Raw genomic sequence first — 17852 nt, 5'->3', positions numbered from 1 at the left:
AATGAACGTTAAGAACAAAGAAATACATTTTCATTTGTTTGATTTCCTTTTTAGGGACATCATCCTATTCTCAGCAAGGCTATGGTTGTGAATCGAAATTATATAGCCTTGACCATGGCCATGAGAAACCACAAGACAAAAAAAAGAGAACCTCTGGCCTTGCCACCCTCAAAAAGAAGTTTATTAAGCGTCGAAAATCTAATAGGTCTGCCGATCATGCCAAGCAGATGCGAGAACTCCTCTCTGGGTGGGATGTTAGAGATGTTAATGCTTTAGTGGAGGAATATGAGGGAACTTCAGCCTTAAAGGAGCTTTCTCTACAAGCCAGTTTGGCTAGACCAGAAGCTCGGACATTACAGAAAGATATGGCCGATCTTTATGAGTACAAGTATTGTACTGATGTAGACTTAATATTTCAAGAAACTTGTTTTCCTGTTCATCGTGCCATTTTGGCAGCAAGGTGTCCATTTTTTAAAACGCTGCTTTCTTCTTCACCGGAGTATGGGGCAGAGATCATTATGGACATCAGTACGGCTGGTATAGATATGCCCATGTTTTCTGCTTTGCTACACTACCTTTATACAGGAGAGTTTGGAATGGAGGACTCAAGGTTTCAAAATGTTGATATTCTCGTCCAGCTTAGTGAAGAATTTGGAACACCAAATTCCCTTGATGTAGATATGCGTGGACTTTTTGATTACATGTGTTATTATGATGTCGTCCTTAGTTTTTCTTCAGACTCTGAACTGGTTGAAGCTTTTGGTGGAAATCAGAACTGTTTAGATGAAGAGCTCAAAGCTCACAAGGCTATTATTTCAGCACGGTCCCCGTTTTTTCGGAATTTATTACAAAGGAGGATACGGACTGGTGAAGAAATCACAGACCGAACTTTGAGGACTCCCACAAGAATTATATTAGACGAGTCCATTATACCCAAAAAGTATGCGAAAGTTATATTACACTGTATGTATACTGATGTGGTGGACCTCTCCGGTTTGCACTGTAGCCCCTCTGTGGGGAGTCTCAGTGAAGTTCAGGCTCTCGTCGCAGGGAAGCCAAACATGACCAGGGCAGAAGAAGCCATGGAACTTTACCACATAGCACTGTTCTTGGAATTTAACATGCTTGCACAAGGTAAGAAATTCTAATTTTCAATTTTGATTTCTAGAATTACATATTTGTCTTCCACATTGAAAACACAGCCAGTATGTTCTATGATTTCACTGTTTGGGATATGAGGGGGTCAGTTTTTTCAAATGTATAGTTACGAAATTTGAGAAAGAATTGAAGGTTAGTATTAACGTGGCTGTTCATTTAGTGTTAAAACCAAGCATTCAAAACTAGTGACTAAGAGCAATAGATGAGATGTGAGGCTCTTTTTCCCTAATGTAAGACAATAGGTGTGGGAATGTATAATAACCACCTGCACTCCATCCACACCCAAGCTTTGAACTAGCCTCGTTTCCCAGATTTCATGGTTATTCTTGATCTAGGACTTCTTGGGTAACTTAGATTCTCATATTTATACTCAGTGAGTTATTGATGCTTAAATGTTTAGAAGAATGAATATTTATTCCAAAAATGAAGATAGTCACATTTGGATACAATGTGTTTGAATCAAAGAATTAGGCAGGGGTTTTTATTTAAATTTTTAAATATTCTGTATCTTCTTTTCAAGCTCAACTTGTACATCAAGCAACAGCCTACAGTGTGTAAGGTCAGTGCTAGACTCCTGTGCCTTCTTCATTTAATTTAAACCTTTTAGGTTAGGATGGCACATTTTTCTGTTATAGGCAAATGAATACATGAAAGTAACATTAAAGAATTATAGATCCATCGGTAAACATTAGAATCTTAAAATTTCAGAGCTAGAAATCAGCCTTCCACACACAGCAAAGAGAATTTGCTGTCTTGAAAAGATGCATTCTTTGCTTTCTGTGACCATATATTAAAACAAGTTATATGACATGAAATTACTTGAGAAATTCAGCTAATGAGTATTTGCTAAAAGAACATTAGAAGTTACCAATTAGAAGAAAATGTTAATGGCTGGGGTAAAACACAGGAATTTAATGAAATAAGGAATAATGAAAGCTAAGCACATTTTTCTAACTTGAAAATAAAATGTGTGTTGTGTGGCTCAATCAACAAATTAATGGGACTTAGAGAAATGAGATAAAAGCCTCAGTTAAACAACAACAACAAATTAGTTAATACAATGAGAGGAATTATACAGAAGAAAGCATTGATAAACCTGCGTGAAAAAAGTTGAGATTTCTGCTACATAAAGAGTCTTTTAAATTATCTTTTTAGCAATAGTACTAATTTAGTCTTATTACCACAATCAAAATCGTTAAAATATTTTGTTAACTTAAAATAATCATTAAGTTAATAATAGTAGGCTATTTTGATGTCAGGCTAGGAAAGTGTGTTCTCAAAAATAACCTAGCAGCTTGACCTACCACTATTTTATTCTATAAAACCGAATTTGTCAGAAAATGCGTCTACAGAAAAATTTGAAGGTTGAAACATTATTCAAAAGATATAATAACCTTTATTTTCTCAAATTGGTTTTATTTTTTGACATGTTTAACTAATAAGAAACTGAAGTGTATTATATACGCTTTGCTGTTTTTAAAAAACAGGAAAGCTGGGCTCCTGGGTGGCTCAGTCCATTGAGCATCTGACTCTTGATTTCCGCTCAGGTCATAATTTTATGGTTCGTGAGATTGAGCCCCATGGCAGGTCAGCAAGGAGCCTGCTTGGGATTTTCTCTCTCCCTCTCTCTTTCTCTTTCTCTTTCTCTTTCTCTTTCTCTTTCTCTTTCTCTTTCTCTCTCTCCCCCCACCCCACCTCTGCCCCTACCCTGCTCACTGTCTCTCTCTCAAAATAAGTGCGCTTTAAAAATTTTTTTTGTAAATGGGAAAGCATCCCTTAATACAGGTTTTTTGGGGGTAGTTAAGTTTTAAATGAAAAGTAAAATTATGAGCCAGCTCTTAGATCTTAGGTAGTACTTCATCTAAGGTTCTTTTATGTTAAGTGAGCTTAATTTTTTTTTAATCATTTAGCTAGAAATTGTATTTTTTAGTACACTTAAAGATATAGAACAACACTCCTTGTGCATGTCTTGGTTACTGTAAAAAAAAAAAAATTAAAAAAAAAATATATATGTATATGTATGTATGTATGTATATATTCCCTCAAACCTGGGTGTCAGGTTTCCTGTCTCCTTTTGTTATGCATAATACAGAGTTGAGGTTATTTGGTATTTTGGTTTTTGCACTCCTTGTAGGCCTTATTTTTCTCCCATGCCCGTGGTATTCAACCAATCCTATTAGTGCTTATAACAGACTACACCTTTAACACAGTTTTTACCTCATTTTTGTGGGAAGGAGAATATTTGGTTGTTTGGAGAGGAATTTTATACCATGAAGTTTAAGAGCTCAAGCTCTGGAACCAAACTGGATTTGAATCCTTCGCTATCATGTTTTAACTTGCTTGACCTCAGGGCAAGTCACCTGTCTAAGCCCCTATTTTCTCGTTTATAAAATCAGAATAGTAATGTGTAAAGTAGCATTATAAGGATTAAAAATATATAATATTAAGTGATTTGACTGGCACCTGATACATAGTTAGCATTCAGTAAATATTAGCTGCTAAATACTATTCATCAGAACATATTTCATTCATTACCATGTTCTTTTCTAAAACTTTATGTTTAAAAATAATTTTATAATTATATTGATTAAACCTAATACTAATACTTTATAGATTTTTATTAGGTTATTACTGATTATAAGTTTTTCTTACAATTTTATCACTGGTGAGATGGGACATGCCACTTACCAAACTATTGTAAATGTCTGGCTGTTTGTCATTTTACAATTGGTTTTTCTCAGCAGGAGTTCTACAAGCAGATTAAGCCTGTGATACTCTGAGGCATCTATGGTATCTAATGAATTAGCATCTCTCAGATGCATCCAGCATGATTATATGATAGTTATGTACCATTTTGGAGAAAATTAAGAAAATAGTCACCCAAATCATCATCTGTGATTAAGACGAGGGCTTAACTTCCAGTTAAAAAACACTGTGAGACTAGCCTGTTGGGCAGCTTGAGGGTTGGAGTGTACTGTTCTCATCCTTGTGTCCCCTATGCCTGGGACATGGTGGGCATTCAGTAAATGACTTTAAATTAATGACGGTTACTTTTTATTCCAAACTAGATTTAACTTCAAAAGTTAAAGCCCAGTTTTAAAAGGAAACAAATTCTGTCAGGGAAGGCTAGGACCTTGAGACTAAATACGTCCTTCAAGATGGAGAGGTGATTTAATGGTTTCAAGAGTATCATAAAAAGAGGCAGTATAGGCAGACAGCCAGAGTGGTGTGGATAAAAGAGTAGGTTCCTGGCCTATACTGAGAATGTGTTTTATTCAGACAAATAGGCAGTGACTATTAGGGAGGTGGATTACCAGGTAATGGGGCCTCAAATTGCTGGCCTGGCATTGTAGGATTAGATTTAATTTCACCTGATATCCTACATAGCAGATTAAACATAACTTTATCTCTGTCTCCTCCAAAGCCCTAATAGTATAGTAAAGAAGTAAAACAAATATAAACCCTCAGGACAAAGATACCTGAGAGGAAAACAACAGAGGAAAAGGATATTGAAAATTTTGGAAGCTGGAAAGCAGATCATGACTGATTATTGGCTTACCAGAGAGGAGAGGTCTGTAACTCTAGATCCTATAGAGGAGTCTACTGAGGATAAGGGAGGCATTTCACAGGGGCTACTTAGTACTCTAGAAAGAAGGGATAAGCGTGGTGAACTAAAAAGAGATTTGATTTTAAGTCTGAATACTGAATGGATGAACCCTTTCCCCCCACCATGGAATTCACCTTTATAGGTGGCGTGTGTCAGAAAGGAATGGGGTTTTGTTTTACTTCATAAAGTGAGCTGGTATTCTGAGTATGCTGTATTAAATAATCCATATTCTCTTCTGATTTGTGCGATCTTTCATTAAGTTCCCACATAAATATGGGTCAGTGCTTTCCATTTTGTCTCCATAGCCCATTTGTCTGCTTTTGCATCAGTATCACTTGTGCCAGGTGACAAATCCTAACCTGCCCTTCAGTTCTCTTCTCTATCCCCACCCCTCCCCCCACCAAACACAATAAACCTGAGATTTATTTTTTGAAGAAATTGAACTACAGAGATCTCAGATCTGGAAATAGCTATGAAAGGAAGGGTGGGGGTGTGGGGTAAAGCACAAAGTTGAAATCTGAACTTATGTAAAAGCCTACAAACTAAATGTCAAAATCACTCCTCTTCCCTGCTCTAGTCCAAGCCAGGCAGATAAAAGATTAAAAAAACTGGAGCTCTGGCACAAAAACAGACACTCAGATCAATGGAACAGAATAGAGAACCCAGAAACGGACCCACAAACGTATGGCCAATGAATCTTTGACAAAGCAGGAAAGAATATCCAATGGAATAAAGACAGTCTCTTCAGCAAGTGGTGCTGGGACAACTGGACAGCGACATGCAGAAGAATGAACCTGGACCACTTTCTTACCCCATACACAAAAATAAACTCAAAGTGGATGAAAGACCTAAATGTAAGACAGGAAGCCATCAAAATCCTTGAGAAAGCAGGCAAAAACCTCTTTGATCTTGGCCACAGCAACTTCTTACTCGACACATCTCCGGAGGCAAGGGAAACAAAAGCAAAAATGAACTACTGGGACCTCATCAAAATAAAAAGCTTCTGCACAGCGAAGGAAACAATCAGAAAAACTAAAAGGCAACCGACAGAGTGGGAGAAGATATTTGCAAACGACATATCAGATAAAAGGTTAGTATCCAAAATCTATAAAGAACTTATCAAAAAACAAAGAGTCCAGTGAAGAAATGGGCAAAAGACATGAATAGACACTTCTCCAAGGAAGACATCCAGATGGCCAACTGACACATGAAAAAATGCTCAACATCACTCATCATCAGGGATATACAAATCAAAACCATACTGAGATACCACCTCACACCTGTCAGAATGGCTAAAATTAGCAACTTCGGCAACAACAGATGTTGGTGAGGATGTGGAGAAAGAGGATCTCTCTTGCACTGCTGGTGGGAGTGCAAACTGGTGCAGCCACTCTGGAAAACAGTATGGAGGCTCCTCAAAAAATTGAAAATAGAACTACCCTATGACCCAGCAATTACACTACTAGGTATTTATCCAGGGGATACAGGTGTGCTGTTTCAAAGAGACCCATGCACCCCAATGTTTATAGCGGTACTATCAACAATAGTCCAAGTATGGAAAGAACCCAAACGTCCATGGATGGATGAATGGATAAAGAAGATGTGGTACACACACACACACACACAATGGAGTATTACTCAGCAATCAAAAAGAATGAAATCTTGCCATTTGCAACTACGTGGATGGAACTGGAGGGTATTATGCTAAGTGAAATTAGAGAAAGACAAAAATCATATGAGAACTTTAAGAGACAAAACAGATGAACATAAGGGAAGGCAAGCAAAAATAATATAAAAACGGGGAGGGGGACAAAAACAAAAGAGACTCTTAAGTATGGAGAACAAACAGGGTTACTGGAAGGGTTGTGGGAGGGGGAATGGGCTAAATGGGTAAGGGGTATTAAGGAATCTACTGAAATCATCGTTGCACTATATGCTAACTAACTTGGATGTAAATTTAAAAAACAAAAATTAAAAAATAAAAATAAAAAAATAAAAACAAAAACCACACACACACACACAAAAAAAAAAAAACAAAAAAACAAACCCTGGAGCTCTAGAAATAGTGAACAGCCCAAGAGCATATAGACTGGTGTGGGGACTGATGCGGGGGAGTGCCATGATGAAGTTATGCTCAGGAATTACATGGTGAAAAAACCAGTTTGCCTTCCAGTTCTGCAAAGAAGAATAAGTCAGCAAGCCTGCTTTTGCAACAGAGTTTCCACACAGCTCTTTAGTGCTTCATTCTTAAATATGAAAACCCATCTAAAGTTGAGGAAAACTTCCAAATTGACACACAGATGAGAACGAAGTATTAGAAGAAACCGTTGAAGAAAGCAGAAGAAAACTTCAACAGAAGCAAAATGCCCTTATATAGGGGTCCCTGGGTGGCTCAGTCAGTTAAGCGTCCAACTTTTGATCTCAGCTAGGTCTTAATCTCAGGATCAGGAGTTCAAGCCCTGCGTTGGGCTCTGTGCTGGGCGTGAAGCCTATTTTAAAAAAAAAGGGAAAAAGCCCTTTTATAAAAGCGTTCTGTTGAATCAATGAGACATAAATAGGATTCTGTAAGAGTAAAGACAGCAGCTGTTGGAAATAAGGTAGCAGAAATGAAAAACACATAAAAAGATTGAAAGGTAAAATTGAAGAAATCTAGAAAGTAGAACAACAAAGATGGACAAATAGAACTATAGTATTGGTCCAGGTGTAACAATTTAACAAGCAGTGGTTTTAGAAACATACGAGAGAAAATGGAAGAGAAGCCAGTGGTAATATAAGAAATACTGCTAAAGCTAAAGGAATTTCTGTATTAAAAAGTTTTATCCCTTTCTCTAGGGAACTCTAGAGAAAAAGAGAAGATTCTACAGTGTTGCAGAGAGAGAAAAATTAGGTTCCATACAAAGAAATAGGACTCTGAATACTGTTGAACTTTTCAATAGCAGCAGCTGAATGCTGCAATCCAGTGGCATAGTGCCTTTAAAAAGCTGATGGAAAATTATTTTCTACACAAAATTCTATATTTAGCCAAACTGTCAATCAAGTGAAAGGCTAGATGAAGGCATTTTTTTCAGTCTTGCTTCAGAAAATTTTTCTCCCCTGCAACCCTACTGAGGGAAGTTATTAAGGATGTGTTCCACTAAATCATGAAGTGAACCAAGAACAAGTGTGGGACCCAGAAAATGGGGTCAAACACAGGAAATAAGAAAGGGAAATCCTAAGTACTAGCTGTATAGTAAGTCTAGTGGGCATCAAGTCTAGACTGGACTAGGAGGGTGAAAGTCTCCAGGAACATTAAATGACAAGTGGCATTAAAAGATTTCATGGGGGCAGGGGGGGATTCCTGGGTGGCTGTCGGTTAAGCATCCGACTCCTGATTTCAGATCAGGTCATGATCTCGTGGTTTGTGTGATCAAGCCCCACATCAGGCTCTGAGCTGACAGCACAGAGCCTGCTTGAGATTCTCTCTCCTTCCTTGTCTGCCCCTCCTCAACTCATGCATGAGGGTGTTCTCTCTCTCTCTCTCTCTCTCTCTCTCTCAAAATAAATCTTAAAAAATTTTCATGGACCTTTTGGTGCTTTTATGAAGAATTAACAATAGGTTTATAGAAAAATGAAGCAAGTGGGAAAAGTAGAAAATAATACCTCCAAGAAAAATTTAAAATTGCATATGGAAGAAAATATAATTCTAGTTGCACAGCTTGGCTCAGCAGTAAGCAGTATTTAAATAGTCCTAATATTAACACTGAATATTGATTTAATAAAAATTATAACATAGAGAGAGGTAAATATCAGAAGAAACAACTTAAGAATTGACAGTAGTTAGTTGCCTCTGACTGGGAGTAGAAAAGAGATAGGGCGGGGGGGTTGTTTTTAGAGGAAGTTTTTTATTACCACTAGCTACAAGACTTTTTAAATTATGAGCATATGCTGCTTTGATTACAGAATTAATTTTTTTATGATATGACATCAGTGCTCAAAAGAACCAGAGAGACCTAGATAGGATAGGCCATAATCCTAAGGAACTGGGGGATTTGTCATACAAATCAGTAATGTTAACTAAAAAGATTGTGCTTATCATTTTAGGTTACAAAGGGTTTTTACTTTCTCTCATTTGGTTGTCCTGACAACCTGTCAGTATGGTGGGGCTTAGAGTTGAATAACTAGCCTTTTCTCCAGCTTGTCAGTGATAAGGTTGTGACTCATACCAGCTCTTCTGACCCTAAGCCCAGAAACCAGTTTCCAGGGATGAAAGTGGGAGGCCACTGTAGGCCTGTTTGTAGGAACGAAATAGCAGACTAGTGATTGAAGCATCAACTCAGAGGAGTCTCAGCCATGAACCTGATTTGTGCTGAACCTCTTGGGTAAATGAGGGGAAATGTGGGCCCAGCTAGGAGGTTTAAAAACTGAGCAGGGACCTGGGTAGGTCACCACTCAGACTTTGCTTCAGAGCCCTTAGCTAAAGAACAGAGGGCTTTGTACTGAGTAGGCTGCTCTTTCCTGAATAGATTAATGTTTCTGTACCAATTATTTGACTTTTGGCTGCCAGCATAAAGACCTTCTTCCTAGTTTTGAGAAATTCCTCATTATACAGGTCTTGATAGAAGGCAGAGCACACCTCCCAGTGTAAAAACCTAAAAGGTTAAATGCTTGCTTTCTCAGCCTTCTCACTGGTTAATGTTTAAGCACATTACCTGGGCTTTTTGAATCAGGAGCTCATTAGCACAAAGAAGCAAGGACTATAGAAGGGTGCCTGGCTGGCTCAGTTGGTAGAGCATGCAATGTCTTGATGTCAGGGTTGTGAGTTCGAGCCCCTCACTGGGTGTAGAGATGACTTTAATTAATTAATTTAATTAGTGGCACCTGCGTGGCTCAGTCAGACATGATTTTGGCTAAAGTCATGATTTCAGGGTCATGATCTCAGGATCTTAGGTATGGAGGCTGCTTAAGATTCTCTCTCTCCCTCTCTCTTTGTCCCTCCCCCATTCACACATCCGTATACTCTTTCTCTCTCTCTCAAAATTAAATACATTTAAAAACATTATTTAAAGGCAAGGGCTATAGAGAATTCTTTCTGTAAGCAGGGTGAGAGCCGCAACATCCAGTGGAAAAGAGAGAGGTCAGTGGCAGTGATGCCGATGATGGCATCCACTGTCTCTACACAGAGCAGGAGCTGTAGTGGCCTGGGGCCCAGAGCGACACGGGCTACTCACTGGGCTCTTTCCCTGATGTAGTCCTCAGTGCACAGCCTTTGTTCTTGTTTGTTTTCCGTGTCTGGTCTTCAACTTTCCCAGAAACTATGGGGTAAAGTATCCTTTCAAATAAAGTCCTTTTCTGTTGAAGCCAACTAGAGTTGTTTTCTGTGGTTATAGCTTGGAAGCCTGGTTGATAACAGTACATATATTAAAAAGACCAGTGTATAAAATTCCAAAATAGGTGGCTAGATTAGAAGAGCCTCAAAAAAAGGACCAGGTGTTCGATCACTGCTTTCACAATGATTTTAGCATGCACTGTGTAAACACCTCTGAAAACATGAGCACCTTAGTGAGAATATATTGATTTATAATTTTCTGAAAAAAAATTAGAAAATCCACTCTTTAGAGGAACTATAGGTTTTCTCATGAATTTTAACAACCCATGGCCTATCATAAGAAGGGAGTATATGATGTTTCCTTATTATAAAGACTCTTGACCTCAGAACAAAATAGCCCAGATTATCACCAACATGTACATGCATGCATATTCCAGCTCAGGATAGTTTACAGTAGTGTACTTTCAATTGCAGATTTTATTTTTTTAGGTTGATCAAAACTGTATTTTTCAGTCTTTGGAATATGAAATTTACTTATACAACTCCAAAGTGGACCCTGTAATGCATTGCCCATATTTTTAGTTACAATGTATGTGATTATATTTTTTTTGAATTAGAAATCTAACAGAGAAACAACTGAAAGCAATGACCTAATTTTTCCCTTAGCAACTTGGTCAGATTTCAAGAGTGTGTGACTTGAAACAAATGCAAAGCAGTAAAGACTGTCTCCATTCACTGAGCCATTCCTCCCTCTTCCTGTCCTCTCCATTGTCCCCATGTTAACACTCTTCTTGTGTCTCAGTTCAATTGAACTGGCAGTTCATTTTACTTCTGTCTATAATTATTTCCTCTTCAGCAAGTTAGTCTGAATCTACTTCCTAGAGAATAATGGAGCTAAGTTAAAGACCATTATCAACAGATCAGAATAGTAAATGGAGATTTCAGTTAACTATGCAATATAGATGAAGAATTAATCTGTTTCAGGAATGGCAGTTCAGGTGACTCTCAAGTTCTGTATCTGTAATCATAAGGACACTTAGCACTTAAATTCTTTACTCAAAATTATGAGTAGAGTTCTAAAGCATAATATTTTATTGCATTTTTTTATTTTAAAACTTAAACCATTTTTCATGTAGACTACAAACTCTCCACCTCTGCCCCTCTGCTCACACTTCTCTTTGTCTTAGAATACCTTTGCCTTTGACCACTAAATGTCCACGTTCTACCCCACTCTTTAAGACCAAATTCACATGCTACTTCCTTTGTTTCCTCTCAGGCATTCCAAATTAAAAGTATTTTCTACCTCCTGCAAACTTCCAAAACACTTTCTTTATGTTTCTTTTAGGTTTTTACATCTTCTAACTTATTTTGGAATTGTCTTTGTACATGTGTCATTTCCTCTATCAACTAGTGTATTATATACCCCCTAAAGACAGGGGCAAAATCTTAGTCCTCTTGAATCACCCAAAGAACCTAGCACAATGCTTTTTTGCTGTTAGTGGACTCTGAGTTACATATTTTGAATTATCTTTTTTTTTTAAGTTTATTTATTTATTTTGAGAGAGAGCGTGCGTGCATGCGCACATGTAGGGAAGGGGCAGAGAAAGAGGGAGAGAGGGTCTCAGGCAGGCTTGGCAATGTCATCCCAGAGCCTGGTGTGGGGCTCAGACTCACAAACCATGAGATCGTTACCTGTGCCAAAGTCGGATGCTCAACCCACTGAGCCACTCAGGTGTGCCAAATTATCTTTAATACCTATGAAAAGTGAGTAACTTTTTAAAAGGGGGGGAGGGTATGTAATAAATGTTTGACTGTAGAAGTTACAAATAAAATTAAAACACTCTAGGAGATAAATATGAAGCAGTATTTATTTTTATTTTTTAAGTTTATTTATTTTGAAGAGAGTGAGTGAGGAGGGGAAGGGCAGAGAGAGAGGGAGAGAGAGGATCCCGAGCAGGCTCTGCACTGCCACAGCCCTACATGGAGCTCAAACTCATGAACCATGAGATCGTGACCTGAGCTGAAATCAACAGTCAGATGCTTAACCAACTGAGCCACAGGTGCCCTTGAAGCATTATTTTTAAAATTAAGTTTAGAGTTGGTCTAAATACTGTATAATTCTGTACCATTAAACTCAGTTTTAAGTTAAATTTCAAATAAAGTTGTCTTATCAACTTTTTATTTTGTTGTCCACTGTTATGTAAATAAGATGTCAGTTGAATTTAAAATATTCTTGGAGGGCTCCTGGGTGGCTCAGTCAGTCAGGTAAGCGTCCAGCTTCAGCTCAAGCCATGATCTCACTGTTCATGAGTTCAAGCCCTACATTGGGCTCTGTTCTGACAGCTCAGCCTGGAGCCTGCTTTGAATTCTGTCTGTCTGTCTGTCTCTCTCTCTCTCTCTCTCTCTGCCCCTCCCCCACTCATACTCGGTCTCTCTCTCAAAAATAAACAAACATTAAAAATTTTTGGTTTTAATATTCTTGGAAGCCATTCAAGGCTATTAATCTTTTGAAGCCAGAAAATTTAATCTGAGGACAGTTAGAAGCCTTTTCTCAACAATAAGCAAAACTTTTCTATGCATACTAAAATCCCAAGGATGCCACAGTCAAGGGAAACGGTGAAACAGAGGAAGACTTGCTTGTTTTGGTTTGGTTTGTTTTTCTTCCCCAACACAAATTTTTTTATTATAGTCAAGATCTGAGAGATTTAATTTGAACTTTACAGACATTAATATAATCAGACAAAAGATAAAATGCTGTACTCAGGTCATTATGGATATGAATACAAAACTTTGAACAACATGGGGACAAGGAAGAACTGCGCATTTATTATTTAAAGTGTATATTGAACTCTAGACACCACGAGAATAGCGGAAAGCATCTGCAATGATGCCACCCAGTACAGTGTATTCTGAAGTAGAGACTTGATTTCAAGTTAGCATTTTTTGAACAACATTGCTATGCAAGGTGCAATACCAACGAGAAGAGAATTAAAAGGAGCCGTGTTTGAATGTCACTATGTACCTAGTGTCACGATGGGCACTTATATCTTTTCGTCTTCACAGCCATCCTGTGAAGCTCAGAGAATGGGTCTCTCATTTGCTCGGGTTCGGAGATAAATAACAGTACCCAAATTAAATGGTATTTTATAAATATGAAGTCTGGGGTTAGATCTGTGCTCCAGTCCTGGCTCTGTCATATGCTAACCATATAAATTCTTCCCGGTTCCTCAACTCGAGCTTGTCTCTTTCTCTCCATTGAAGTGTGGGCATCAAGCACTATGCCTGACAGTTGGGAGGGTCTTAACAAATGTTTTTAAAACTGACTTACATTAACTCTTTGGTAGATAATTTCTAAAGATAGAGTTGAGTTGTTTTCCTTATGCATCATTCGACAGCGTGGTCCCAAGCTTCCAAAGTCTAAAAAAAATTTACCAGATTCAGACTTTTTTTCAACACTGATACATAGGGTTACAATTGTAGGGAACATTCAACATTAGATGGCAAAACAAGGCCATAAAAAAATGGTCCACAGAGCTTTCCCATGGTGGTAGACTGCTTGGTGTAAGCTACCACTCACGGAAGCACTGAGAGAAGTGGCCTTTTCTGGAAGCCCCAACTTATTTTTATTTTTCTGATTCTGCAGTAGTCAAATTTTGGCCACTCCTCTTCTGTTGCCAAGGAATACAAAAATGTAATGCAACCCAAGATGCAGGTTGTTTGGGGGAAGACATCAGTGATTGAGGAAAGAAAATGATAGAAGGAAGAACCTCAGCATCGTACAAATATCCTGGCTTTTCAAATTCAGTATTGAGGTACAGAGTTGAAGCTTCTGCCTTAAAAACAAATATTATACTTACCTCCTCAAATATCTAGAGTAGAAGGACTTTGACCAGACACAGGCGTTTTAGAAATGGTGGGAAGAAACTATTCCAAGAATTAAGATGGATTAGTAATGACATTATTTAGCTATTACTGTGTGGAATACCTCACTTAATCTTTATGGTAACCTGAATGGTAGCTACCGTCGTTGTTCCCATTGTAGAGATGCAGGAACAAATGCGTTGTTTCCTCCCCAAGGCCACTTCTGCTGATCAAATCTGCTTTATAGATACATGAATGTGTGTTTCTATTTCACGTGCATATCTTGTTCTGTAGTGTAAATAAATAGTAGCACAACATACATATTGTCTGGCCTTTTTCACACTTAAGCTTTGGAAAAACGGTGTCAATACATGTAGAGTCACTTTATGTTAATGTATTTTTTTTGTTTCTAAAATATAAGAATTGGGGCACCTGGATGGCTCAGTCGGTTGAGTGTCCAACTCTTGATTTCGGCTCAGGTCATCTCAGTTTGTGGGATTGAGCCCTGCATAGGACTCTATACTTACAGAGCCTGCTTGGGATTCTCTCCCTTTCTCTCAAATAAATAATTAAAAAAAAAAAAAAAAAAAAAAGATTCACTCTCTCCCTCAGCCATGCACACACGTGCATGTGCTTTCTCTCAAAAAAATTAAAAAAAAAAAATATGTGATGTACTGACGTTTGGATATTTAGATAATACAAATAATACAAAAAGTGTTTAAGAACCGTTCAGTCTCACTTCCCAGTGAAAAACACTGCTAACAAATAGCGCCTTTTTATAAATATCTTGTAAAGACTGAATCTTAGTTTGGAGTATGTATAACTGACCAGAAATTTCTTGCCTCCAACTATTTTTTCATATATTTAGATGAAACAAAATACCAGTTTCTATTACAAGTTAACATGGGGTGGCCGCACTATGTCTCCACGAAGGGAATGACTTTGATTTATAGAAAGACTTTGAGCTCAGCATAAGAGACTCTTAAAAACTGAGAACAAACTGAGGGTTGATGGGGGTGGGAGGGAGGGGAGGGTGGGTGATGGGTATTGAGGAGGGCACCTTTTGGGATGAGCACTGGGTGTTGTATGGAAACCAATTTGACAATAAACTTCATATATTGGAAAAAAAAAAAAAGAAAGACTTTGAGCTCTGTTTTGGTTATCTTTGCTATAACATTTTCGTATACCTCACACGTAGCATTGATACATCTGTAAAACTTCTGATACGTGCTTTACATATCATGGCATTTGAAAGTGAAATATCCACACATCAAAAAGTTGTGCCAAAACCCCCAAAACACAGTTTGCACACCTATGCATCTTTGTTTCTAACCATATTCCTCTTCAATCATAATAGAGTTAGGCCTTTTCCAGAATGGGTTGGTTTTAATACCGTTTCCACTGTCAGTGTGTTTCTTCCTGATGGAAGCTTACATTAAAGAACAATACTGAATTTTGATACTGATTCACTAAAATACTTCTAGAAGATCCATAGGTATCACATTGGTTCTCTAAACCTGTTGATGTCTGAGCTGTATCTAATTATGAGAGGTTCAGAAATTTTTCTAAACTAAACTGAGATTAAATAGTTTTTGTTATTCTAGTGCATCATCTTAACTTCTAGATTGATAGTTTTTGTTTATAAGTGTAAGCAGTAAATAAAAATATAAAGTATCTAAAGTCTTCAGTGTCGTGAGCCCTACTTCTAAACTACATTTTGATGTCAGATTTTTAGAGATACTAAGTTAAATAGAACTGGATGCATACAATGTTGTAAATCTGATCATTGTAATATGTCTGTAATCCTGAGAGAATAGCAGCAGCCTGAGTCTGCAGCAGATGTAGATGAAAATGGTACATTATGGAGGAGAAGGAAGAAAATAACCTGTCAATTCAAACAGACCTTGGTATAGAATTAGCACTGTGACTCCTATACTTTATTTATTTAGCAGACTTACTGTATGCCAGACCCCAAGAATTGAAGTAGTGAGTCTTGTAATAAGTACCCAAACTGTGTAAGTGCTCAAGTAGAGCAAAGCACTGTATGAGAGGGGAACACACAGGAAGAAGAGCCCCAGACCTCAGTATAGGAAGTTAGGGAAGGGAGGTCTGGAGAATGAATGGGAGTTAAATAAATAAAGATTGCAGATAAAGGTTAGGCAGAAGGAAAGCAGGTGGAAAGGCCCAGAGCTAAATGAGAGCAAGGCACTTTGGGTTGGGATAGGGGGTGCAGAGACAAGAGTGGTGTGGTGAGAAATGAGGCTACAGAGACAAGTAGGGCTCTATAATAAAGAACCTGGCCTACCATGCCGAGACATTTGGCTTTATCCTGAACATAGCAAGTAGCATGACCTGATTACATATGCGTTTTCCGAAAGATCTCTTTGGCTTAGATCATAAGCAGCATGCAGACACCATAAGAAATGTCCCAGAAATAGTGTGTGTGTAGGGGGGCAGGGGAGTAAGACATAAACAGATATAGTCTATAAATTACACATCAAAAATTGATAATTCTTTTTTAAAGTTTCCTACGATGTGTATTCATTTGTTTAGTAGAATTTTTGAGCACCTATTTTTTGCCAGGCACTGTGCTAAGCTCTTAACTTACATTATCTTCTATGGTAGGTATTATCTCCATTTACAGGTAAACTGACACTTGAAAATATTGTAAAACTGGGTTTATAGCTAGGAAATGTTATGGCCAAAATTTGAATCCTGGTCTTTCCAACTGCAGAGCTACTCTTTCCCATCACTGGGGAAGAGGGAACATGGTCTCCATGAGAAGAAGTCATCTGTGAGGTACATAGTTTTGAAGGGAGTGCACAATTGTGTTAAGAGATAACTAATCAGTAAATATCACAAAGTTTTCTGAAAATCATAATATGGCTGTACCCCAAAAGCTTTGGATTTTTTTTTTTTATTATTAAAACAGAATTGAAGATACTAACTTACTGTTTTGACACAGTGGGAAATGGTTTAAGGATAGTAACGTATAGACATAAATGGGTATTTTTTTGTTTTTAGTTGAAAGGATGTGAACCTCTGAGTTTTTCACTTACTGAGACTATTAGAATTGTTTTTGTTTAACATTTTAACAAATGACATGTGAGTGGAAGGTGCATGGTACATTTGGGTTGTCAGCATTTCTGTTCCCTTTATGATCTTTGACTTGCTCTGCCCCCTCCAGACTCTGCTCTCCTATCCTTACCCACTCCCCACAGATCCCATGCTTGCTTCTGAATTAGAATACACCAGGATAATAATGTATAAGGAAACTTAATTATAGTAAGAGTTGCATCTTATTTAATCCTGAAAATAATCCAGTGAGGTAGATTTTGAGGATTAGGGAACATTTTTCAGATGAGGAAACAGGCAGAACTTCTTGTATCACACAGTTAAAGGGAATTGGGGTTCGGTCTCTGGTCAGTCTGACTTGAACGGTGTATCTTGTGTCTCTCTTCTAGTAAGATGCCTGTACATTAGGATATGTGTTCAATTTCAAGATCGGGCAACCTGTAGGTTCCAGAATTAGATCTCCCTGCATTGTAATATAGTGGAGGCTTACATATTATGCAGGGTGTCTGTATTTACAGAACTGACATCCCTGTGAATGCTTTTCCCTTTCCTCGTGCTGTTTTCACCTACCCCCAAAGCCCTTAAGCCTATTAAAAATAGCATATTAAACATTAAGTTATAAAGAAAACATTAAAGCAATATAAAGATATACATATGTATCCAAGTGAGTATCTTAAGGGTTCTTAGTCTTGTCTTTTTCCTTTCATGTCTTAGAGAAATCTTTAATCTTTTATAATTGTCTGTGTGCTTTAGCCTCCTCCCTTCTTTACCAAGTTACTTCTTTCCTATCTTCCTCTGTCTATTCTTTCTTTTCACTCAACTTGGGAAAAGCTATCTGAATAAAGA

The 17852-nt window shown here is 37.8% G+C and overlaps 1 protein-coding gene across 7 annotated transcripts in view; it reads left to right on the top strand.

Moving 5' to 3' along the window:
• BTBD7 (BTB domain containing 7) overlaps positions 1-17852 on the top strand; it is an 87079-nt gene that overhangs the window by 30436 nt on the left and 38791 nt on the right. For 5 of the 7 annotated variants that reach the window (XM_060620613.3, XM_060620612.3, XM_078447887.2 and 2 more), the window contains exon 3: positions 55-1134. In XM_060620613.3, the coding sequence (XP_060476596.1) occupies positions 55-1134 (1080 nt within the window). Of the gene's footprint in view, positions 1-54; positions 1135-1678; positions 1718-5342; positions 6386-17852 lie in introns of those variants that run through there. The other 2 variants (XM_060620617.3, XM_060620618.3) reach the window with 2 other exon arrangements.

Source organism: Panthera onca, chromosome B3 (genome assembly GCF_046562875.1).
Source record: "Panthera onca isolate mPanOnc1 chromosome B3, mPanOnc1 haplotype 2, whole genome shotgun sequence".
NCBI lineage: Eukaryota > Metazoa > Chordata > Mammalia > Carnivora > Felidae > Panthera > Panthera onca.
This window is presented reverse-complemented; position numbering and strand designations above follow the sequence as displayed.